The sequence below is a fragment of the Vombatus ursinus genome, unplaced genomic scaffold (genome assembly GCF_900497805.2).
Source record: "Vombatus ursinus unplaced genomic scaffold, bare-nosed wombat genome assembly UNPS02014787.1, whole genome shotgun sequence".
Lineage (NCBI taxonomy): Eukaryota > Metazoa > Chordata > Mammalia > Diprotodontia > Vombatidae > Vombatus > Vombatus ursinus.
Window position 1 is genome coordinate 3,801,807 of NW_020954565.1, and position 25,679 is coordinate 3,827,485.

The 25,679-nt window shown below is 37.6% G+C and overlaps 1 protein-coding gene across 3 annotated transcripts in view; it reads left to right on the forward strand.

The window, feature by feature from the left end:
- The first annotated feature begins 922 nt into the window (after positions 1–922).
- Positions 923–25,679, forward strand: part of SLC35A3 (solute carrier family 35 member A3) — a 57,321-nt gene continuing 32,564 nt past the window's right edge. For 2 of the 3 annotated variants that reach the window (XM_027868284.1, XM_027868287.1), the window contains exons 1-2: positions 13,136–13,226; positions 17,064–17,268. In XM_027868284.1, coding sequence (XP_027724085.1) covers positions 13,182–13,226; positions 17,064–17,268 — 250 coding nt within the window. In that variant the 5' untranslated portion in view covers positions 13,136–13,181. Of the gene's footprint in view, positions 986–13,135; positions 13,227–17,063; positions 17,269–25,679 lie in introns of those variants that run through there. The other variant, XM_027868285.1, reaches the window with a different exon arrangement.

The window sequence follows — 25,679 nt, forward strand, 5'->3', positions numbered from 1 at the left end:
AATGTGAGCTCCTTGAGAGTAGGGGCAGCTTTTTTTTTACCTTTCTTTGTGGCCCTGGTGTTTAGCACTGTGACTGGCACATAGGAAGGACTTAATTAATGTTTGTTCTCTTAACGTTGAGTTCTGGGCTCAGAGACAGATCGAGGTTCAAATCTCTTCTCTGATACTTAGTAGTTGGGTAATTTTCGACTAGTGGTTCCTCTGAGACTCAGTCTCCTCACCTGTAAAATGGGGATCCTGATAACTGCACTATCTATCTCACAGAATTGTGGGGAAATCACTGGTATAAAAGTGAATTATTTATTAATGGTATCCCCTCCCTCAGGTTTGGCTTTGCTTTCTATAGCCTCAGTCAGTGGTGGCAGACCCCTCGGGTGGGCTTTACTCTTGCAAAACATGAGTCCTTCCTTAGGGATCCAGTTCCTGAGCTAAGCTGGCTTGGATGGTTTCCATTGTAAAGGTGACACATTATCCTTCCCTTGATCCCATCAGGTGGCCTCCTGGGGCACCTCCCCTTCTCCTTTCAGGGCCCTTTGCCCCCCTGGATTTTGCACTTTTCTGCGCAGGCATAGGCTCTGGTCGGATCTCGGCCGTGCCGCTGGACACAGCATCCCAGGCCCAGCCCGACCCCTGCCCGAGGATCTCGCGGGAGTGAGTCTCGCCCCCCAGCTGTGCTAAGGCAGGCCCCCCCCCTCCCCCAGCTCCCCTCAGGCTTCCAGGCGCAGGCATACTCTAGGGGGCGCTCCTCAGGGGCCCCGGAGCGGAGCAGCTCAGGAACGGTGTTCGCGAGGTCGCGGGCGCCGCCGGAGTGTTTAGGGAACGGCACCGCGGGAACCCGGAAATGCCAGACCTCGCCGGGCTGGTGGCGGCGGGCGCGGGAGGAGCTTCGGCGGCGGCGGGGCGCTCTGCGGCTCGGCGGACACGGCGGACCCGGCCACCCAGAGCTCCGCGGGCGGCGGAGCGGGGCCTCCCAGTGCGCACCGAGGTGAGCCGAGCAGGCCAGGGGCGCGGAGTGGAGGCCGCGGGGAGCGGCGAGTGACCCACCCCCTGCGCCGTGGCTGGGCTGGTCCGGGAGCGGGGGGCGGGCACGGGGGCTCGTGGGGGCCGTGGACGTGGCCGGCAGGAACTTGGAGGAGTGAGAGTCCGCACGTTTCTTTTTCTTCTTCTTCTTCTTCTTCTTTTTTTTTTGAGAAGATAATTCCCATTTTATTTGTTCTATTCTTTTTTTTTGTAAATAGTATTTTATTTTTTTCCAGTTACATGTAATGATAGTTTTCAACATTCTTTTTGCTTAATAAGATTTTGAGTTTCAAATTTTTTTCTCCCTTCCTCCCTTCCCCCTCCCCATGTCGGCAAGCAATCTGATATAGGTTATACGTGTGCAATCATGTAAACATTTCCACATGAGTCTTTTGTGAGAGAAGAAACAGAACAAAAGGGGAAAGTAGTCGGGACATTTCTAAAATGCTTTTCTCACCACAGCCGCGCTGGGTAGGGTTGGGTCGGGGATTTCATTCCACTGAGGCCCAGGATGGGCATTAGCTATAGCTTGCATTTATGTGGGACTTGCTGTCTTGCAAAGCTCTTTACGTGGATTGTCTCACTTAATTTTTAACAACTTCATGAGGGAGTCAAATCAACAAGTATTTATTGAGCAGCTACTATGTGCCGAGCACTGTGCTCGGCTCTGGCGATACAAAGAAAGGCAGCCAACCCCCCAAACTTCTATAGAAGGTGGTACCTGAGGCAAGCTTTGATGAAGGCGAAGTGAGGAGGCAGTACATTCCAGGCTTGGGGACAGCCTATACCACCTATGTGGATATGAGAGACAGCATGGTGAGTTCTGGAAATAGGTAATAGTTTGCTAGAACATGGAGTGTGTCAAGCAGAATAATAGCAACTTTGTGGAATGTTTTAAAGTTTGCAAAGCAAACTCCAAATCTATTCACTAAGGCGATGTCACCTCTTAGAATAGAAAGTGTACTAGTAGTGGTTAGTGTTGTGGATTTTCAGAATCTTAGAATATTTGAATAGGAAGTTTCCTTAGAAACCTTCTAAACCCCTTATTTTATAGATCAGAAAACTAAGAGAAATTAACTTGGCTAAATATCACACAGGCAATAAATGGCAGAGACAGAGGCAGAGAAGTTAGTTATCCTCTCAGGATCTTATTTTTATCAGTGTTTGGAATAGCTGATCACCAAGGACCCTTGCAGCTCCAGTAATTGTGGTACTGTGACTTTTCCTACATTGGCCAAAGATCCTGGAAGAGTAACTCTCCTTCTTGATTCCAAGTCTATCATTCTTGGATTGGAAGGGTGATTTGGAAGGGTGGAGGGAAGGGAGGAGATTGTATGCTTCAATCTTAATGACTTACCTCAAACATGATGAAGAATATTGGCCCTAATGAGTTAAATAATATAAATCTGTTAACTTTGAGTGGCTATTCATGTAAACTCATTTCCAGTACCATTTATCCACTGCCTAAACCTCCAATCCCGATCTCTCTCTCTCTCTCTCCCTCTCTCTCCCCTTCCCTCTCCCCCCCTCCCCCCCCTCTCTCCCCCTCTCCCTCTCTCCCCCTCTCCCTCTCCCTCTCTCCTTTCCCTCCCTTTCCTTCTCCCCCTCTCCCTCATTCTTTCTTTCTAGACATATTCTTTGTCTTCACCTCGACCTCCAGTTCCTTCATCCCTCCCTTTTTAGTCTAGCACCCTTGCTCTGGCCTCATTTTTCTCTCTCCACAGTCTTGATGCTGTAGTTTTGTGTCTTTATACTTAGTTTATACACTATTCTTTGCTTTTGAAATTTATCCTTTACCAAAACCTAGCCCTGTGTTACCTCTACCATTACCTTTCCCATTTCTATTTTAATGCTGCTGGGCCCACCACGTATTTCTGTTATCTGCTATAAACTAAGCCCCTACTGATATAGGACAGTCCCTTTATTCTTCTATTATTAACTATCACACTCTCATCAGCTGCTATGTCAGTTTGTCTCCTCAATCCCTCTACACTGTTTCATCACCTTTCCCTCTCCATAGAGGACCTAACCTCTTATTTTACTAAGAAAATAATGATTTCTTCTCCTGACCTCATTCCACACCTCCAGACTGTTCTGTGTTCTTCATTCTTTTGTCCTTTGCTCCAGTCCCTGAGAAAGAGGTAGTCTTTCTTGGTGGGACCAGTTTCTCTACTTTAGTTCTTTTATCCCTGTCACTTCTAGAGCTTGCCCTCTCCATCATTTCCTTTCTCATCTCTAATCTCTCTTTATCCATTGGTTCCTTCCTGCCTGGCTAGATCTGTCCTGTACTTAAAACAAAATGATACAAAACCCTTTACTTGATCCCATTATCATTTCCAGCTATTTTGTATATCTTGTCTTCTAAAATATTTGCCTCAGTTTCTTTGCCCCATCCTCCTCCCGAGTCTGTCCTGGTTCTGTTTCCCTGCACTCTACTCATTTAGTGATATTATTTCCCATATATTCAATTATCATCCTAATAAAGATGACTTCTAAATCTGCATATCCTTTCCTAATCTCTTCCCTTAACTCTGCATCCAATTAACAGCTGCCTTCTGGAAAGCTCCACATGGGTATACTAGCAGCATTTTACCCAACATATCTCAAACCAAACCCTTTACCATTCTCCTGAAGCCATTTCTCCTCCAAATCCTCTTTACCTAGGTTTGCAAACTCAGAATCACCCGTGACTCTTCCCTAGTACTTAACTGCTAAGACTTATTCAGTCTCCTTTCACAACATCTTTTGCATCCATGCTCTTCTCTCCTCTTATACCATCAGTATCTTAGTTTAGAACCTCATCACCTTTTGTCTCCCTTATTGCAGTAGTGGCCTTTTTGGTCTCCTTACTTCGGTCTCTTTTCTCTTTAATCTATATTTAATATAGTTGCCATATTAATGTTCTTAAATCACGGGCCTGGCTATTTTACTTTCCTATGCCTGTTGGTTTTAGGATGAAACACAAACTCCTCTGGTACCTGAAGTTCTCCAGAATCAGGCTCCCACCTCTCTTTGCATTTAATATGTACTCAAATTAGATAATGTATGTAAAGTGCTTTGCAAATTTTAAAACACTATAAACTTGTGATGATGATGATGATGAAGATGATGATGTTGATGATGATGTTCTAGCCAAACTGTTGGCTGTTTCCTGGACTTAGCGTGCTATTTCTCACATGCATGTATGTGCATAGACTGTCCCCTATGCCTGGAATGTACTGCCTCCTCAATTCTGCCTTCTTCAAAGCTTGCCTTAGGTACGACCTTCTAAAGAAGTCTTCTGATCCACCTAGTTGTCAGTGCTCTAACATTGCTTTTTTTCCTGAAGTGATTTTTTACTTTACTTTTCTATGTATATGTTAAATCCCTGGAAGTGCCTTCAGAACAGTGACTGCTTTTCATCTTTGTATCACTAATGCTCAGCACAGTGCCTGAAACAGGCAAAAAGTTTGTCAGATTGAATTAAAAAATGTATGATATGTTTTCTCTTGGTCTAGAAATTAGAGTATTTACAAATGGATTTAGAACAAAGCTGTTTTATCATCCTCAGTTTTAATTTGGTTTAGCATTTGAAAGATGAAATTACATACAATATATAATGAATTCTTTTATAATAGAAGTGCCTTAGTGGGGTGCATGGTCCTGCTATTAGTGGTTGTAAAGCGTATTCTGTTATTATTTACTGTATATTCAATTTTTTTAACTTTTCCACTAGGGAGAGGAAGTTAGCCTTGACTAATCAACACTAACATTGGAAGATATCCAGCGTCTGATACTTACTAGCTGTGTGACCCTGGACAAGTCACTTAACCACTGTTTGCCCCAGTTTCCTCTTCTGCAAAATGGTGATAATAATAACACCTTTGAGGATCAGATGATCCTTACCTGTGAGCATCAAATGAGATAATAGTTGTAAAGTGCTTAACACAGTGTCTTGCACATAGTAAGTGCTAGGAAAATGTTAGCTAACTAACTGGGTAGGTAGAATAAGCAGCTGGGTGAGGGGTTCCATGGTGTATCTGTTGTTGCAGTTCTTCTACTAACTGGAAACTAGGGCAGTTCACCAGGTGATTCAAATTTGAGCACAAAAAAAGCAAGTTAATTGGTAGGTACCCTTTGTTTGCCCTTAGGAAGGGAACTTGAAGGTGGAGGCACCATAAGTCTAAATCTACACTGAGATTCTTATTCCTTTTTTTTTTTCCCCAAGTAATCCATATAGTTTGACTCATTGGCACCTCATATTGGGTTCTTGCCACTACCGCTCCTTTTGGCCTTGGTTCCTGATGAGCCAGGCTTTTCCAGCTTTTCTGGAGAAGATGAAGGTTTTCTCTTTCCAGGCTCCCTGAAAACATTACAGTTCTCTTTTTGACACATTTTATTACCAAATATTATAAAGAGAGCTTAGGAAGTTAAAATAATGAGAAATTTTACAGTCTTTTACCAGTTAATCCTTACCAAGGAACTAGTCATTTATCTTTCTTAATTTCCTACTTTTGGTCTGAATAAATCTCTTCTCCCTTGTGTTGGAGTATTATCCTTGGGATTTGCTAGTTTTGCCCTGCTTGAACTGGATGCTAGATTCAGTTTGGTAAGCTACTAAGTGTCTTGACTTAACCCTTTCAGAATATACTTCTCCAATTTAGCTCCAGATGTTGTTGGAGTCCCTAGGCTTACAGTAGGTGTTTTTTGCTTCATTCCTTCCCCTCTCTCCCACCTCTGGCAGTGCATCTTTCCTTGAAGCATCATGAGAGCAAGGCTTTTATAATTGTATACCTCACCTTAGGCCTACTGGTTCTGGACCTGTTGAAATCCTGTTCTTGATTCTAGATGCCAGAATGAGGAGTTTACTGTTATTTCACCCTGTAAGGATTTACTAAGACTGGCCCCTGAAAGTGCTATCTTGCCCATACTTATGTTTTTTGGCCTTGATTGGTTTCATCATACCAAATTCACTGTTCAGACATAGTGCATAGTTCTGTCCTCTAGGTTTCGACTTCTTCACTTATTGTCCTAGACAGACCTGTGGCCCAGGATTACAGGGACTGTGTTTCTTGAATTACAGCAAAAGTCTAGCTAGACTAATTTGCTTTTTCCTGTTCAGACTTGTGTTCTTTGGTGGCTCCTTCCCTTGCTTCCACCTGATGGGAAGAATTGAGGTGTCAGATGAATCCACAGGCAATGATCACTTTTCTTTCTGCGGCTCAGTTTCATGCTCCAGTGAGCTCCCTCTCTTCAAATGATTTCTGTTCCCTAATCATTGTTTCACAAGAATCTTCCTTCAATGCAGATTTACAACAGGAAAAAAATCTTATTTGTATAGTAAATACTAATAGGTAATCCCTCCCTTTCCCACCACCAGCAATGTGTGTGAGCAGGCAGTTGTGAGGCCTGAAACCCAGGGGGAAAATCCAGAGAAAGCTGCATTCTGAGACCTTCAATCCTTCGAGCTAAGGAATGGAAGGGGAAGCTGTTTTGCAGCCAAGCCAAACCAAATCCATCTACTAGAAACCTAAAGTTTGATCCAGCATTTAGTCCAGATAGGATTTGACTGGCTGTTTCCCAAGAAGGACCTGGAAGAAAGGATTCAGTCAGGACTGAAGGGGAAGGTGGAAAAGATGAGTTAGGCCTAATTCTATGTACATTTACAGCTAGAACCTGAGTTGCTTTTGTAAACTTTCCAGAGGAGGCTCGTACCAGCTCTTGAGATTGTTAAGTTTTCAGTGTGAACTGTTACACTTTGAAAATCGGCTACAAATCAGGGCGTGCTTTGTTGTTTTGTTGATAGTCTAGCCTTGAAGTGACAGAGGAAATGTTAATAATGCAGATTAAATTTAAAACTGTCATGCTTACATTTTTTCTTTCCAGAGAGCTGGTTGTTAAACATTTAGCAACAATCCTTGATTAGAGTCCATTCCTCATTTCTGTGTAGTAATAAAGTTCTCTGAAAAGAAGAGAACCTGCTATTTTAGGGACCTTGTAGGAGAAAAAGGGAAAGCTGATGGCTCCCCCCCCACCTCAATACCTTTAAAAAAATGTGGCAAGGAATTCAATTTAGTGAGATAACTAGTAGAGAGTGCTTTAGAAACCAATCCCTGAAGACTTACTTGGAAGAAAAGTGGGGTCACTGCAGTTCTATGCCTGTGTCATTGCAGAGGAAGGCTAGATGGTATAGCAGGAAGAATCTGAGCCTTGGAGTTACAGAACCTATGTCGTATCTACAAAATAAGCATAATGATACTTCTATTGCCTGTCTTCCAAGGTAGTGAGGATAATAATGCCTGTAAGCCATAAAGCATTGTGTAAATATGAACTTTGTTATTTGCCTATTATTGGACAACTATATCATTTCAAGATTTTGTTGTGTGCACGTGTGCGTGCTTTGGGGGGGGCATAATTCAGTATGTTATATCTGAAGTCACAAGGAAAAAGCTCTGTAATGTGCTTAGCTATTAACCTTTTAAATGAAAAAACTATCAATAGCTATTCTCACTGGAAGATGTTAACTTTTAAGCATTTTCCTGTTACTGTTTGATGTTCTTGAAGCAAAATATCTTTTCAGTATTCAAAATATCAATTCAATAAACATTTGTTAAGTATATACTGTATGCCAGGTACTGTCCTAAGTGCTAGGGATATAAATAAGAAAAAGAAAGACATCTTTGATATCTCACCTGAAATTGTGTAGAAAATTGTGATAAATTCAGTGAATCAAAGAATTGTAATTGAAACCAGATGTGTCAACATGCATGTCGGCCCACAACATTCAGGAATCACCAGGCAGAGATGACCTGCACCAGTTATTTTTCACATCCTCCCAATATTGGGTAGTAATTATATTTTGGCTTGAAAAGCATTCTGTTAGGCTATATAAGAGAGTAAAAGACAGTGCATAATACCAACAAATGATATTATATCTACTCTTTAATTTTGCAAAATATTTGAAAGGAAGATCATAACAATTTGAAAGAAAGGCCATAAAAACTCAAAATGAAGATTTGCTTTTTCATTCTTTTTTTGTTTGTTTGTTTGTTTTTGTTTATTTTATTGAGGCAATCGGGGTTAAGTGGCTTGCCCGGAGTCACACAGCTAGGAAGTATTATGTGTCTGAGGCTGTATTTGAACTCAGGTCCTCCTGACTCCAGGGCCTATGCTTTATCCACTGTGCCACATAGCTGCCCCTTATGCTTAGAATAAATAAAGCAACTGTAGCATTCAAATAACATTTGAAGTGACCTTTTTTTTTTTTAACATGTGTAGTAAGCCTGAAGATATTCTGTCCTGTGGGGGGGGGGAACACTTGAGAGTAACGTTTGTTTCATTGTTTGTATTTGTATCCCCAGTGTCTACGATTCTAGGATGTGATGGAGGCTTTAAAAATGTTGATTTATTGAATACTTACTGAAGAACTTATTGTTATTATATTAGCCACCACATACCCTACCCTGATTTAATCATCGCCCCCAGGAAGCATTTCTTACAGACTCCTTTGTATGTTGTCCTGTATGACCAAATAGCTTGCTGTCAGATTTAGTTCTGACCTCCAAGAATTTATAGTAAAAGATAGCACAGATAGGGATAAGTATGAGGGGGACAGTTGACTAATAAATATTAATAGCTAGCATTTATATAGTACTTCAAGGTTTACAAAGCATTTTTTACATGTTATCTCCAGTGTCCTCATAACAACCCTATGAGGTAAGTAATGTTACATTTTACAGATAAGGAAACTGAAGTTATAGCAAACAGGGTGACTTCCCAAGGTCCCACAACTAATAAGTGTCTGAAGCAGGATTTAAGTACAGGTGTTCATGAATCCCAAGCACTACACACTGTCACCTAGTTGCCTAGATGTTAAATATTAAAAGTAATATTGGAGATTTACCAATCAATAAACACTTATTAAATGTCTGCTATGTGCCAGGCACTGTTAAAGAGGATTTTTCTATATATATCTTTCTGTCTGTCTATATCCATCTGTCTATCTAGGTATCTATCTTTCTATAATATATGTTTGTGAGACATTGAGTGTTTCAATGAATCAAGCATTTGAATTTCAACAATGAAATTTTATCTGGGCAATATCTAAGCACACAAACAACAGAGAACAATATTAAACTTAAAAAACCTGTTTTTGATAAACTGGAAGATTTTCTACAGTCTAATACATGAAGTTTGTTCTGTTTGACACAAAATTCATGTGGGAAAAATTTTTTTTCTTTGTAGTTATATAAAGTTTATACTTACATAAATTATTTAAAATATCAGATGAGAAATGGCAGATCCTTTGTAAGAATTTATGGGAAAAGACGGATAAGAATTGCATAGAATAAGAAGGCATTGTTGGATTCTTTATTTGTATTCCAAAATGGAGCTGTCAAATTGATATTTTGATCAGGTTTATTTTTCTGGATTCCAGTCTAGTATGTTACTGTGAACTTGGAAGAGTTGAACTTTATGCTTGCCTAACCTTGTGTCCTTTAATATTCAAATGTTACAAATGCAGTTTCAAGTTACTTTAGCACCCTTTGAAAATACAAAGCATCCCTTATAAGAGGGTTTTCCTGATTATCAAAGTTGTTAGTGTTTTCTCCAAATTACTTTGTGTATATTTTGTATTTTTTTGTATACAAGTCGTTTCTCCTCAGTAGAATTTTAGGCACACTGAGGGTAGAAACAGTTTCGTTATTTTGTCTTGCATTCTTTATGCTTCAAATAAAGCCTCCCATACAATGGGCACTTAGTAGATACTTGTTGAGGGAATGAATTTGAACTTTGGTGACCAGAAACTGTACTAACTCCTGCTGTTTAGGATAATTCTATTCGACTTTTCTATATGTAGTTATGTTTTGTAGGCATTTAGATTTTAAAGATTATAACAGGGTGAATTACAGAATCTCAGAGTTGGATGGGACCACTTAGTTCATCCAGTCCGATCCCTGTCTGAACAAGAATCTGGTCTGTGATATCTCCAACATATCTACTTCCTGTGAATGAAAACAACTTGATTTACTAAGAAGCTATTCCTTCATCTTTTTTTTTTTTTTTGCCTTGGATTTAAGAATCACAGATTTTTATAAAACCGAACAACAAATATTTGTTGAATTTAATCAAATCTAGTGCAGTCACTTCATTCTATGAGTCACATTCATTCTATTATATTCATTCTATTCATTCTAGGAAATTGAGTCCTGGAGACGTTAAGTGATTTGTCCAAGGTCACAAAGCTAATAAAGAATAGCAATAATCTTTTCAGTTCAGTTCAACAATCATTTATTTGTGAGAGAGATACAAAAAGGAATGATACAGTTTATTGCCTTAAGGAGTTTATAATCTAGTACGTTATTTCATTTTTTTCTCAACCTTTTAAGTAAAAGTCTGATGTATATTTTTGAAGCAAATAAATCATAAGGATAGGGACTAGACCTGTGGTTTGACTGATACAGGTTTGATTAATACTCTTGGATGAGGAACTTCCCTTTACCACTGCAACTTGGAATCTTCTCTGCTACATATATGTATACAGTAGTCTTCAGGAGTTTCCCAGAATGACTGTAACTTGCCCAGTGTCATACAGCTAGTATGTGTCAGAGGCAAAACTTGAACCTGGATCTTCCTAGCTTTGAGGCCAGCTCTCTACCCAGTGTACCATGCTGTTTCTCAAAATAAACCATTATAGAGAAATTTCACCTGCCTCTACCATTGAGAATGCTATTTAAACTCCTAGCAAACTGAGAATATCTGTCTTTAGTTGAGTTTTTTGCACAAACTGAGATAATATGTGTGAGAATTCTATAGGGTTTTCAAATTGAAACCCTCTAGAGTGCACAGATGATGCATCATTCTGTTCTGTAATTATATTCTGAAGTGATTACACCCAGTTTTCTCTTAATGAGATACACAAAATGAGATGTACAAAGGTGGTAAAAATATTTAGTAGAATTCAACCCTGCGTTTTCAGGATGTGTTCCTGCATTTACCTAGCAATACAGCTATACCAATTCAGGTAAATCTGTTGCTCTGAGTTCATCTTTCCCTAAAGTGTGGAAAGATATTGTGCTCTGTAATCAACAGGTAAATAAATGCATGGCACTTTACACAGTTTGAAGATGATGAAATTTTATAAAACATTTCATTTTTTATTTATTTATAAATATTTATTCAAAAGGATTTAATTGTAGGTTCCTTGCAGCATTAATGCAAGAGAATATCCTTATTCTCTTGATATTCTACGGCAACTAATTTTATTAGCTTCTTCTAGTGAAGAAGTTGACCAGCTTTTTTTTTTTTAGGCAATTGGGGTTAAGTGACTTGCCCAGGGTCACACAGCTAGCAAGTGTCAAGTGTTTAGTCTGAGGCCACATTTGAACTCAGGTCCTCCTGGCTTCAGGGCCGGTGCTCTATCCACTGCGCCACCTAGCTGCCCCCAGCATTTTCAAAATAGACTGATTTCTTCAGGGTTGTAAAACTTTTCATTGTTTAGACTGTACTTAGAAATGAATTCTGTGTGAAAGCCATGGTATTATGAAGCTTTATGGTTTCAACAAACGTTTATCACCAGAATAAATTGATAGCTTTACCATTTCAGAGAAATGAGTTGCATGTGTTGTGGCCATGTGTGATCCCTCCCACACTGCTAGTGTAGTAACCTGTAGACCTCGGTAGCCTGTGTGTATGGGGGAAGTCTTACTATGCTTATTTACTGTGTTATTTAATTGTGTTGTTTTCCTTCTTCAAAGTGCTCTCTGACTGGTAAAAGAAACATGCTGGTATGAGCTTTTGAACTGTAATCTTAAATAGATACTGATCTTCACCAACAGTTGGCCTTAAACCTGGTTTAGTGGTCAGGGGTACCCCAGTTGCTACTTCCCATTTTAATGGTGCTTTAAGATTTATGAAGCCCTTTACAACAACCTGGTAAGCTAGGTTGTGTGATATTATTAGCTGTATAGTATTATTAAGGCAACTAGGTGTTGCAGTAGATAGAGTGTTAGGCCTGGAGTCAAGAAGACTCAGATTCCTGAGTTCTCATTTGGCTTTAGATGCTTACTATCTGTGTGACCCTGGGCAAGTCACTTAACCCTGTTTGCTTCCGTGCCTCATCTGTAAAATGAACTGGAGAAGGAAATGGCAAACCACTCCAGTATCTCTGCCAAGAAAACCTCAAATGGGGTCATGGAGAGTTGGACCCAATTGAAAAACAAATAACAGTATTATTATTTCTATTTTATAGATGAAAAAACAGGATCAGAAAACATAAGTGATTCAAAGTCACATAGCTACTAAAGATTAGAGCACCAGATTTTGGTCATGTTAGTTACCTAACTTACAGCTAGTTAAGTGATAGTATGGCAACAGAGCTTATAGTTTGGTATGGCCTTGTGAAGGAAGATGGAGAAAATACTTCTTAAAAGTAACGACATTTTGGAGATAATTTCTTTTGTAAATCGCACTAAAAATGTGATCATAATACCTTTCACAGCTTTGGTCTCTCAGGATTGGAATTTTAAAATACCATTCCTATTTCCTGTCGAGAGGAAGTACTTAAAATTTGATTGTCTTCACTTGATTGTAGAAAAAGAAAGCTGCTGCCTTTGAAATAGCAAGTTACTGATTGACAGTACAGGTTAGATAAGTGAATCCTGGTAATGTTTTCTTAGGCAAACAGACACCTGATACTTTTGAGAAGAAGGAAGGAGAAATAAGGGAAAGCTGTTTGACATAGGATGTGTTTAGCAACTAAAATGGGTGGACTGTTTTAGTGTAACCGTTAAAAAAAAAGAGTTATTAGTAAAGCTGGATTTATTTTCCAGGAACAAGGACTGGAGGAATCTAATAGAGGTCAAAATCCCTTGCTGTTCTCATGTTAACTGAATGGGTTTTACTAACTACTACTACTGACAACTACTTTTATTTATGTAAAAATTGATTCTGATTTTTTTATTTTCTCTATTACTTTTAGAAAGGATTACTCCTCAGTTCAAAATATTCTCTTATTGCTAGATTTTTTAAATACTTTATCTACTTTTGAGACATTTAATGTCAGATATGCAGCATATCTCTGTTAGAAGTCAAGCCATTTGCTTGTGATTAATTTTATATCTTAATAATTTAGCAGCAAAAAGATTACAGTTCTTTAAATTCGTAACATTGTGGAGTGAATCATGGAAGATAATGGGCTGAAAATTACAACTGGAAGCAATATTTCTGTATGTATTAACTTTTTTCTACTCATTTCATCAGGAAAACATTTTGGGATTTATATTTTGAGGTATTTGACACCTCTAAAATATTAACTTTAATTTTGAAGGTGATGTTTTTTGATGTATTTATGTTATATGTATTTAGAACACAAATATCAGAAATAGTTTATTGTAAATACAAACTTGATCCTGCTTAAAAATTAGTTGTCATAGGAGATGTGTTAGCAATTGAGTTTATTTTGAGTTTATAGTGTTATATACTTGTATAGTAGTCTAAAGTTGTTTTTTTCTTTCCTGTTTAGATCTGTGGTTTTACCACTGTAGGGAGCTCTTTGTGGGAAAGCTTCCTCTACCAATGCAGATAGGTCATCATTCTGGGTTGTTGTTTTTTTTTTCTTAATAGCCTTAGAGACTTGCCTAAGTCTCTGAGAAGTTAAGTGATTTGCCCAGGATCAGACAGTCTGTATGTATCAGAGATAGGACTTCACCCAGGTTGTCATGACTCTGAAGCTTGCTATCTCTCCATCATGCCACATCGCCTCTTGATGTTGCTAATAGACTTTTAAAGTGCCAACGTAAATTATTCAAAAGAGATAATGTACAATTTCATACTTAGAACTTGTGTAGTCTCATGCTACCATTCAAAATGAGATTTCTCAATTAGCCGTATTATCGTAATTTTAGAGCTGAAAGAGATCAAAGATGTTCAGTTTTAAATTTTTTGATCTTCCTTGATATTAGGATTTTTTAAAAACTAAGTTGTTTATAATAAAATATTTAAAAGAAGTTTTTAGGAGAAGGTAGAGTACCTTTTGACTATATGTATAACTGTGTGTGATTAGCTAGGTACCAAAGGTTGAAAGAATCTTTGCTTGAGGGATGTGAGAAGATACTGAAGAAGACAAAAGTGGCTTTAGGAACTTGAATCTCTTTCACAGTGGGCAGGGAGATGCCCTCTCCCCTTGTTACCTATAAGGTAGCCCAATAAATTTCAGTTTCCCCCACTAGAAGGAATCCCCTAATAGTCTCCTTTTACTAAACAAAGTTCAGTAGATTTAGTGACTAAAATCATTTTAACTAGAGAGTCTTTTTCAACAAATATATATTTCCAAGACTCCTGGATGGACAGAAAGTTTTTAATGAAATAAAGAATAGTTTGGAGAACTGATAGAGGTAGCAGAAATTAAGCTGAAAATAAAATAAGGCATTGAAAGTAGAAAATTAAATTCAGTGTCATAAGTCTAGAAGGAAATTATAGGGATTCCGGTATAGAAATAATAAGAATATTTTAAGTAATAGGAATATAAAGAAGTGTTTTGTTTTTTTAATTGTTTCTGTTTGCATAGTTTTTGCTGTCTTCAGTGCTGCCAAAGTGGACATTTTTTATTTTATTTTAGAAATTAAGTGAAGGCCAGCATAGTACTTTATATAACCTTATAGATACTTTTGTGGCTCCAATTTTTTTTTATTACCTTGGGTACTTCCTCCATTGATTCAGAGTGAAACCCCTTCAAACCTCTTATCTGTGAGGTTCTTGTCCATGTTTTCCAACAATTCTCCACAGATGATGTACTGAACAAGCCTGAGGTCTTCTTTAAATGTCTCTAGGGGAACAGTGTACCCCTCAGGCCATTCTTTTTTGTCTCATTCATGCAGCAATGACTAGCCCACCTTTTTTACTGTAATTCATGTTTTCATCAGTCTCTCCTGGTTACCCTCATGTGGAAGTTGTCGATAGCATGATACCAAGCATCTTTTCTTTGCTGTTTGGCTTATTTGTCATTTTAATTTTTCAAGACTATGATGCATGGTTTGCAACCTTATAGCATCACCAAGAGAATATTGATGCTAAAAATAAAAGTATAGGTGCTTTTGTAGAAGTGAGCAGTTTGAGATCACTGAAAGTACTACATACTTTCTACAACTCAGTCTCTTCCTCTTATTTAACTCTGGGTCCAGTTTGTAGAATGAATGCATATATGAGGGAGTTCCTATTCAGGTATAGATTGGACTAGGATGATTTTTGAGGTCCATTTCACCTCTGAGAATGGATGGAGAATATGATGAATTACTTGTCAAATGACATGCTATTATTTAGATAATAATATATTTGTTATATGTTGGTTTTCTTTGTATTTCTTTTATTTGTATAGACAGTATTATTTGAGAGTGAGATAAACAGTTTCCCAAATCTCTGGATGAGCCTCTTTACTTTCCCTTCTGAGGCACTAATAGTATAACATGTAGAATTATTCTTTACATTTTGGCTAGCATAAATTATTACTTAGCATGGGTAAATGGCTGTTTGGTAGCTTTATTAGCATATTAAATAGCCTGTAAGATCCCTTACAAACAGGGATTATGTATTTTTATTTAGATTTTTTTTTATACTCTAAAGTCTTGATAAAGACCATATTATAAAGTTTAATGTGTATATAAAAAAATGACCTTCATTAATTTAACTGTGAATTGATAGCAAAACTAGAAGGAAAAGAGAAAATAACTATAAATTGAAAAAAAATGTACCCTGACTTGGGGTCTGACCTTTTTTTATTTAAAAAAAATGAAATTACCGTGATTGTAAGTGCATTGTGTCCTCAGGTGTACTTTAGAAACATAAAATTCTTTGAACAGATTTGAAATCAGCATTTGACATTTTCCAGGAGATTTAGGCGCCTGTGCCAAAAGTAGGTTTCTGGCACCTACTTCTCTTTTATGTTACTCTAACACAGGAAGTACAGGCCCAAATTTTTTCTAGGCTTTTAGAAAGCTTACTTCTAGGACTGCTGAAGTGGTAGCATGACATAGTAGAAACAGTATTGGACCAGAAGATTCAAGTTCTAGTTCATTTTCTTCCAGTGACTGTCTTTTGGCTTTGGTAAATTCATTCAACATCTTTTTGCATCAGTTTGTTCATGTATAAGATGAATGTTCTCTAAGGTCCTTCCAGGTCTAAAATTATATAATCCTGTAATTCTGTGTAAAGACTCTGGTCTTTACTGGTAGAGCTTTGAAACATGGCTTGAGTATAAACAGAAGTGTTTGGTTCCATGCCACAGGCCAGTTGTCTGGTACAAGAAACATTCAATATTTACTTTTTCCTCTATAGTATGAAAGTTTTATTAAGTTCTTTTTTTCATTGAAAAAAATATACAGACTTTTCACCATCGTAAAAATATTTGCTATTTACATGTTCATGGTCTTTTACTAGGCTAGTTGAACAGATAGCTGTACTTTTTACCCCAAAAGAGTGTGATGGAGTGTGGTAGTGAAAACAACCTGAAGTTTGCAAGATTTTTAAATATTATCAATAGAAGTATAATATTTTAGTATTTAATTTCATACAGCAGTGATTACCATTCTTTATCCTCAGTAACATATTTTACACACATGCTCCATACCAGTTGACACAGATTGAAGTTGGGACTAAGAATTATGTTGGGGGTGGATGTGTTGTGAAATAAACTTTTGTATAGAATATACTTGACGTGGTAACAAAGTGGTAACAAAGTAACAGTAATGAAGAGGGTGAAAAACAGAAAGGTGAGTTATATAGAATAGTAAAAGGGGTAATTTATTGTTTAGGCAAAGTCTAAGTAAGATTTTGTTAATCCAGTGAGACAAGTTGGAATGGAATAGAGACAAAAAGCATACAACTAGAGCATCTTTGTTACTATTCTGTATTGTAGAGGAGCCAGAAGCATAGAAAGCTTGGTTAAAAAAAAAAAAAAAAGCAGTGCCATACATAATGTACTCATTTTTTTTCATTAGTTTTTAATGTGTTTGTTTCTACGCTTTGCATTTTGGCTAATTAATTGTTGTTTTCTGCTTTTATTTTTTTAGGCACGTGAAGAAAAGGCAATGTCTGCCAATTTAAAGTACCTTTCTTTGGGAATCCTGGTCTTTCAGACTACCAGCTTAGTTCTGACTATGCGTTATTCAAGGACTTTGAAAGAAGATGGGCCTCGTTATTTGTCATCTACTGCAGTTGTCATTGCTGAACTTTTGAAGATCATTGCCTGCATTATATTAGTCTACAAAGATAGCAGTAGGTATCTAGTTTTGAGCTTAAAAACAACAGTGAGTTTATTGAGTTGAAATTGTTTATGAATTATAAATGAAGCTCCTATTTTATTTCTCTCACTATTTATTATGTAGTTCTGTTATGTTGCAGTAGTTTTTTAGTGCCATTATAGCTTTATTTACTTTTTAGTATTTTTAATTTTATGAGAACAATTTTCTCTTTAACTATAAAGTTTTTCTGTCAAATTCAATTAAATTTAACTTTTATTGCATTCTGGTGTAAAACATTATTCTAAGCATTGAATTAAATACAAAGTTTAGATAAGACTTGGCCTTGCCCTCTCAGGGCTTATAGTCCAATGGGAGGGTGTAAGATAAAGGTTATTTCTATATTAGATTCTAAGCCCCTCAAAGGCAGGTGACTATCTTATTTAAAATTTTTTACCTTAGCACTGAGTGGAGTATAGTGTTCTCCATAAATAAAGTCTTATAAATGTTACTTATTTTGTTGAATGTGAAATTGTTCATGATAAATACGTAAGAGAGGTATAAACAAAATGCTGTGTCATTACAAATTGGAAGGATCACAAAGGATTTCCTGGAAGAGGTGGCATTTGAGTTGGGCTTTAAAGGATGGGTCGAATTCAATGGAGTATGTTGGGATAAGAGTGGGGGAGAGGAGGAGATAGTCCAGGCACACGAAAGAACATAATTAAAGTCATGGAAATGAGACATTTGATTTATAAGAGAGACAGCTGGTATAGTGGATGGAGTATTAGACTTGGAGTTTGGATGACCTAGGTTTGGATGATGCCTCAGACATTTATTTGCTGTGTGACCATGAGCAAGTCACTTAGCTTCTCTGGGCTTCAGTTTCCTCAACTGAAAAATGAGGATGTTAGGCTCAATGACCTTTAAGGCCCTTTTCAGCTTTAAATTTGTGATTCTATGATCCTATAAAATAAAGAACTGCATGGAAAGTATTACAGTTTGGCTGGAGTATAGCATACACCAAGGAAAGTAGTTTGAGATAAGGCTGGAAAGATCAAGCTTGGTACAAGATTGGGAAGACCTTGGTGTTGGCCAGGGAGTGTTAATTGTATTCAAAAGTCTTTAAAAAAAAAACATGGAAAATCTTAGAGTAGAAGTAAATTTAGGAAGTGTATAGTACAGTGGGTAGAGCACAGTTTTGGAGTCAACATACATAGGTCTCCTGGAATCTTGGCTTCCCACATTTGTCATTATGTGTGTCCTTAGGTAAGTCACTTAACCTCTGAACAACTCTGTTTCCTCATAAATAAAATTTACATGGTTTGTTGGCTTTCTATTTGTTCACAAAGTTGTAAGAAAATAATTTAAAGTGGTAGATAAATTTTAATTGTGTTTGTTATCATTGTTACACAAAAGGAAAATGCCTGGGAATGTTGTTATTATGGACCAGACCTAACTTAGGCCAGTCTAGTAGTTTAGGATTGGAATTCAATGAGATGCTTGTTGAACATAAAATATTTAGCAAATAGGAGTTTTCTGAATCATAGGAGTGATTAAAAAAGATTTAACATTGATTTGGGCAGATGAGCCTCCCTTTTGCCTCTGCATCAGTCATGGTGGCAATGCATAATTCAAGAGGTATAATGACTTGTTGCAATGAGTATTTTACCAAACCTGAGAAGTCTTAACTTCTCATAGATTGAGTTTTTTATGCCTTAGAAAGCCATACCAGTCAACTAGTTCAAATCCTAGTCCTCTGGGCCAATCATGTCTAATACCAAGGATAGCTTCCTTGCCGCTTTAAAGAAAAATGAACCTTGGCTACATAAAATAAATAAATAAATAAATGTGCCTTGCTACCTTGTACCCCTTGGCAACAAGGTTCCACAGTTCCTCTAAGTAATCTTCCGCCGCTAGTAGATAATCCTGACCTTGAAGATTCAGAAAAGCTCAACATAGGTAGCACTATAGGAAGAGCTTAATATAGATATAAGAACTGTAAAAATGGAAAGACAATAAACAATTAATACCCCTTCCCCACTGAAGTTCAGGTAGTGGAAGTGATGTCACAGCTATTTCACAATGGGCCCCTGATGCAAAATAGCAAAGATAAATGGGATCAACTTCAAGGTCATCGGGACCTCAGCACAGATGATGCCACTTTCAGCAGAGCCATTGATCCCCATCACAGTTTAGGATCGTCTTAGCAAGACAGCTAAGAGGTCATAATGAAGGATGGTTTGGATTGAGAATAGAGGGGAAACAAAAAGACCAATTAGGAATCTATTGAAATAGCTTAGGTAGGTCATAATGAGTGTCTGTACTAGATGTTAGCAATGGGAATAGAATAATGGATGGATTGGAAAGATACTATAGAGGTGAAGTTTTCAGGTCTTAATAATGATATGAGAAGAGAAGGAAGAGTCAAAGATTACCCCAAGTTTCAGACATAATTTTGGGATAAATGGTGGTACCACTGAAAGAAATATTGAAGTAAGGAGCAGTAGCGGGTTTGGGGAAAAAAGATAACTTGCTCAATTTGGGACATTCAGTTTGAAGTACCATTGCAATATCCTGGTAGAGATATTCTGTGGGCATTTGGAGATGTGGATCTGGCTCAGGAGAGAAATTAAATAAAATATAAATAATAATAAATAAATAAAAGAATATCACTTTGTTTTATATTATATCCTATGGTTAATCAGTGACAAATATGAAGAATGTTCACGCATGAGGTTACATGGTATTTGGGATCGCAAACCTTTTTGAGTTCCATCATTTGTGTCTATAAGGTACTGCTAGCTTAAGATCCTATGGAAACAAAGCATAACTTCACAAGCATTCTCTAAATATATTAGGTCCTAAGCTCACAGTAGTTAATTTGATCAGGTATTTTGGTTTCTTCAAGTCTATTGCAGTGTATCTGGGTTAATGGAGGATTTGTGTGGCCATGTAACTAGTCACTTGTGAGGCCCTTGAGGCAAACTAAATATTTCCTTAGTAAGAACATGAGCAAATTAGCATTTCAGTTCCTGTTGTAGTAGTCACTTTCAAAATAAGGACAAACAAAATGTGCCTCCCTACCTACCTGTTTCTATGAGATTTCATGCTTTTTTTTGCCACAAATAAGGGAAGGTTCTATTGAGTATCATATTGCCTTGCACATAGTACTTTTTTTTTTTTTGACAGAACCTGTAATTTCATGGTCTTAGGGAGCTCCCAGGGAGGAAATTCTCTCAACCAAAGTAGATTGATACCTGCTCTTCAATTTATAGCCTTAGAATGTTGCCTGGGATTATTGAGAGAGTAAGTGATTTGTGGAACATCACGGACCTGTAGGCCTGAGAGGCAAACTTTGAGCAGTTATTTCTGCCTGTGAGGTTAGTACACCGTCCACTGTCACATGCTGCCTTTTGCACATATTATGTGCTTAATAAATGTTTGAATTATCCAATGAATGCTGCCAGAAGGAAGCTAGGCCCACCTGTTTGCTTTGTGTAACTACCATAATGAGTGTAAACAAATAGAACTGTGGCTCAGGGGCTTTTTGAAGTATCCAGGAATTTTGGGAAAGCCACTGTTTACAGATTCAGATTATAGATTTTATCTAGATTAAACTAGAAGTTCCATGTTACCTGCTTGGAGAGTACTTCTAGGTATGGTAGATAGTGTAGGAAGAAAGATGAGAAAGCTGTAGGCAGGAGGCACATTTGGGTTTCCCTTCTCTCATCTGCCTTTTCTCCTTTTCCTACAGCTTGTTTGGGATATGGGAGAGTGGGGCTGACCAAGTGCAGACTTCTTCAATCTCATGCCCTTGTGTTTTAGGGGCCTCTTGCCTGGACTGTCCAGGTGACCAGGCTGGGGCCAGGTGAGAAGTCCTCAAATTTGCCTAGTTGTCTTATTTTGGGTAAGAGTTGGGGATGGAATGGGTATTATTTTAGGAGACAGGTGCAGGATATTCCTTCTAGTAATCCCCCCCACACCTTTTATCCCCACTAGGCAGACCATAATTTCCTTGCTTTTACCTTCTATGACCCTTTTTTGGTTTTACAAGGGATTCATTTCTTTTCTGTTTTACTTTTCTTTTGGGGACTCCTATTTTGCCTCTTCAGCCTTCAAAATATTGCTCCTAAAGACCCTAAAACCAAAATCCACTAAATGAATCAGTGTGAAAATATTGTTTTACCAAAAGATTGAACTGCAAATACAACAAAATAAAATGAAAATAGGGAGTTTTTTTTAAAAGGTGAAACATGATATCTTGTCTTTATAGGGCAAAGTAGAAGGGAATTATATTTATGCTTCTGGCTGTAATATTTTCTACTTCATGATATTTGAGGAAACGTACTGAAGGCTTTTTATGGTAAAAAAAATTAACATTTTACCAATGGTTAGGAAGATTTTTTTCCGTATTCTAATGATCAGACTGCATGTTCTGTGTATGATTCATGGTTTGGAGTAATATAAATTTTCATTCATTATCAATACTTGCTTTATAAGATGGGTCCATAAATGACCTAGGTCTACAGGCCTAAATGAATTTTATAAGTAAGTCTTTTTATATACATTGAAAATATGACTGAAAACAGTACTATTTTCTTCATGTATGTATCACCTCTGTGGTATAAAAAAGTTTACTAAGCTAATTCATTCAGTTCATTCAACAAATAACATACTGAGCCCCTACTATGTGCAGGATACTTTGAAACAGTGTAAAGATGAATAAGGCAACATGGCATAACCTCTCAAAGCAAGCAGTCTAGCTGGGGGATGAAAGATACCTAAATAACCATAATACACAGTATATAAAAATACAATAAATGCATCAAAATGTTTTGGGAGTTCACAGGAGACAGAGGTTGTATCTTGCTGGGGGACTAAGGTAGACTTCATGAAGGAAGTGGTATTTAAGCCAGACCTTGAATGATGGGTCACATTTCAGTTGGTACAGCTGGGGGTTGACGGTCTAAGCAGAGGAATGTGGGGTATATTTAAATAGTGGCGATAATAGAGCTTGGAATTCAATTCAGCAAACATTTATTAAGCGTCTAATGTGGTGCCAGGCACTGTGCTAAATGCTAGGGATGCAAAGACAAAAATAAGACAGGCCCTGCCCTTAAGGATAATGTCTGTGCAAAACTTAAGGTGCCATATAAACGTCAGTTATAATTATTCTGCTAGAGGATATACAAGGACAAATAAAACTACACAAATAATTTTTGGAGAGATGGGTTACTAACAACTGGAGAGTGAGGAAAGGCCTGTAGGAGGTGGCCCTTGAGCTAAATCTTGAAGGAGACGGAACATGAAGGAGAACATTCCTTACATACAGTAAAGTCTAAGCAATTTAATTCAGTTTAGCAAGCATTTATTAAATGCTTTCTTTGGTACAGGGTCTGTTTTAGACCCTGGCAATTCAAAGACAAAAATGAATGTCTCTGTCATTAAGACACTTCCGTTGTACTAGAGACATGAAAATGGGAAATGTTATATGGAGGTTAGGGAACTGCTGATAGGCCAGCTTGACTTGAATGCAGAGTGCCTAAAGTTGACTAATGTGAAATAGGTCTAGAAAAGTAAGCCAAAGCCACGTTGTTGAGGCCTTTAAATTTTTGGAGAATAGAGTGCAGTGAAGGAAGAATGGAGTATAAGGCTGAAAGGTGGTTGGGGCTAAACTGTAAAGAACTTTGAATTCTAGCTAAGGAGTTTAAACTCTGATCATTAGTCAAGAGGGAGTCATTAAAGATTTTTTTGTAGTATAATAGAAACATAATCAGAGGTGCCGTACTTGAGAAAGATTAATCTGACAGAGGGGTCTAGAGGTAGAAATGCCAGTTAGACAGCTGTTGCAGTATAGAGTTTAGATTAAGTTAGTAAGGGCCTGAACTAGGGAGATGGTACTGGGAATAGAAAGGAGAGGATGGACATTAGAGATTGTAAGTGATAGAATCTTATTGAAAGGGAAACAATAATAATATTAGTAGCTAATAGCTAGTATTTATATAGCACTTTAAGGTTTGCAAAGTGCCTTACAAATATCTCATTTTATCCTCATTGATACTACTGTTATCTCCATCTTACAGATGAAAAAATTGAGGCAAACAGCAATTAAGTAACTTACCTAGGATCACACAGATAGTGTCTGAACTGGATTTTAATTCAGGACTTTCTCATTCCAGGTTTCAGCACTCTATCCACTGTGCCACCTAGTGCAATGGGAGAAAGAAAGGTTGGGGGCATCATTCCCCTTTAACAGAAACAGGGAAGTCAGATGAGTTCATTGTGGGACATATTGAATTTGAGGTACATTTGAGATGTCCAGGTTCATTGTTTGACCTTTTTTTTTTATTCTGCTGGTGCTTTGGAGTCATTTTATTATTCATAGAGTCTTAGCACTAGAAAGACTTAACTTAAAACATTAACTAATTCAGTCACCTTTTACAGATGAGGACATTGCAGCCCAGAGAGGTTAAATGATTTTCCCACGGTGACGAAACTTTGGAATTAGAATCAAGATCTCCTGATTCCCATTCCTGTTTTCTCTCTACTATGCCAGGAAATCTCCTGTTAGTACCTTTACTAGAGGGAGGGCAATGAATAAGAAGAGAAAGTAAAACTAAATGTATTTATACTTAGTTGTTTTCTGATTAATATCTTTCATTAAAATTTTTTCTAAGAAAAGTTTGAAACTACTAGTTGAAATATTGCAGGATTACATAAATTTTCATCTTTCATGTATCCTTGATTGTAGAACAGTTAAAAGTTAAATGAAAATTAGAGTTGGTGTAGGGAAAGAGCCTTATTTCTTATTAGAAAATATGTGAGTTGTGAGGGATGAGAGTATTTGAGAATAATTATCCTTAGGTTCATTTCTTTTGGATTTAATTTACATTAGTATTTAAAGAAGTTTTGGTTTAAAAAAATAGTTCAGAGTACTTAATTTCTTGCCTGGAGGTCATTCTCCTGTTAACCTTGAGCATTAGGAGCAGTTACTAATATAGAAATTAAAAAGAGCTGTGGAGCACCTGCCCTGGAAGTCAGCAGGACCTTAGTTCATTTTTTTTTTTTTTTTGGACAGTTCAGGTTAAGTGACTTGCCCAAGGTCACACAGCTAGTAAGTGTCAAGTGTTCGGTCTGAGTCCGGATTTGAACTCAGGTCCTCCTGACTTCAGGGCTGGTGTTCTATCCACTGCACCACCTAGCTGCCCTAGGACCTTAATTCAAATGCTGCCTTAGACACTTGACACTTACTAGCTGTGCGACCCTGTGCAAGTCACTTAACCCCATTGCCTAGCCAAAGAAAAAAAGACAAAAACAAACAACAACCAAAAAAAAAGAGTTGTGTTCAGATCACAGTGAACACGTCCAAAACCAAAAACTGATGACCTTCGTCCCTAAACATGCCTGTCCTCACAACTAATGTATTTCTTTTGATGCCACTTCCATTGTCCCAATCTCCGAGGCTTAAAAACTCAAAGTCATTTGTGGCTTTTCTTTGTTCCTTGCTTCCCAGATCTAATCCAGTCTTGAGTCCTGTTGATTCTTCCTCTTACACAGTGCACCATACATAATAGGTATTTAATAAATGCTTGTTGATTGATTGATCTCTGGAATCAGGCTTTTTCCTGTCACCTCCACCACCCTAGTTCAGGTCCTTTATTACCCTCTCACTTAGCCTGCTGTAATAGCTTCTTAATCTCTCTGATACAAATCCCTGTACTCTCTAATTTGTTTTTCAGCTTATTAATAAAATATTTTTCTAGTATGTAGTTTCATATAACTTCCCTGGTCAAAACCCTTTGGTGTCTTCCTATTGCCTAGAAGATAAAATACAAACTCCTTAACCTGATATTTAATTCATACTTTTCCAACTTTATTTCCCATTGCTACCCTTCTTACATTTTACATAAACTGGATTTCTTGCTGTTCTTTGAACTCAACCTGTCATCTCCTGCTGTCATGCATTCACATAAACCACCCCTATACCTGGAATGCATTCACTTCTCTTATGTTTCACACTTATTTTCTTCCTTTTGCAGAGCTTAAACTTTTTCCACTCATTTTGCAGTTTGGTTGTGTGACCTGAGGACATGCATAGTGCAGAACCAAGGCTGCGGTGGAATTGTGCAATGCAACACAGGCAAGCGTTGCCCGAAACACCTCAGATTCATTATGCGTTTGAGTTTGAATTAATTGGTCATTGCACGTTCAGAAACCTTTTACTGTTGCCGTGGGGTCGCAACCCACTGTTTAAGAAGTGCTGCTGTAGAGCTTAATTTAGGTGCTACTCTTCCTCAGTGTATTCTGTGATTTCCTCCCTTCCAACCCCCCCCAACCAACTGAAATTTTTTTTCCTCTTCAAATATTCCTAAATTATATGTTTGGATCTCTTCTTTTCTTTTATCACTTGTTATATCCCCTTGAAAACAGAGGTCCCTCGTTTTT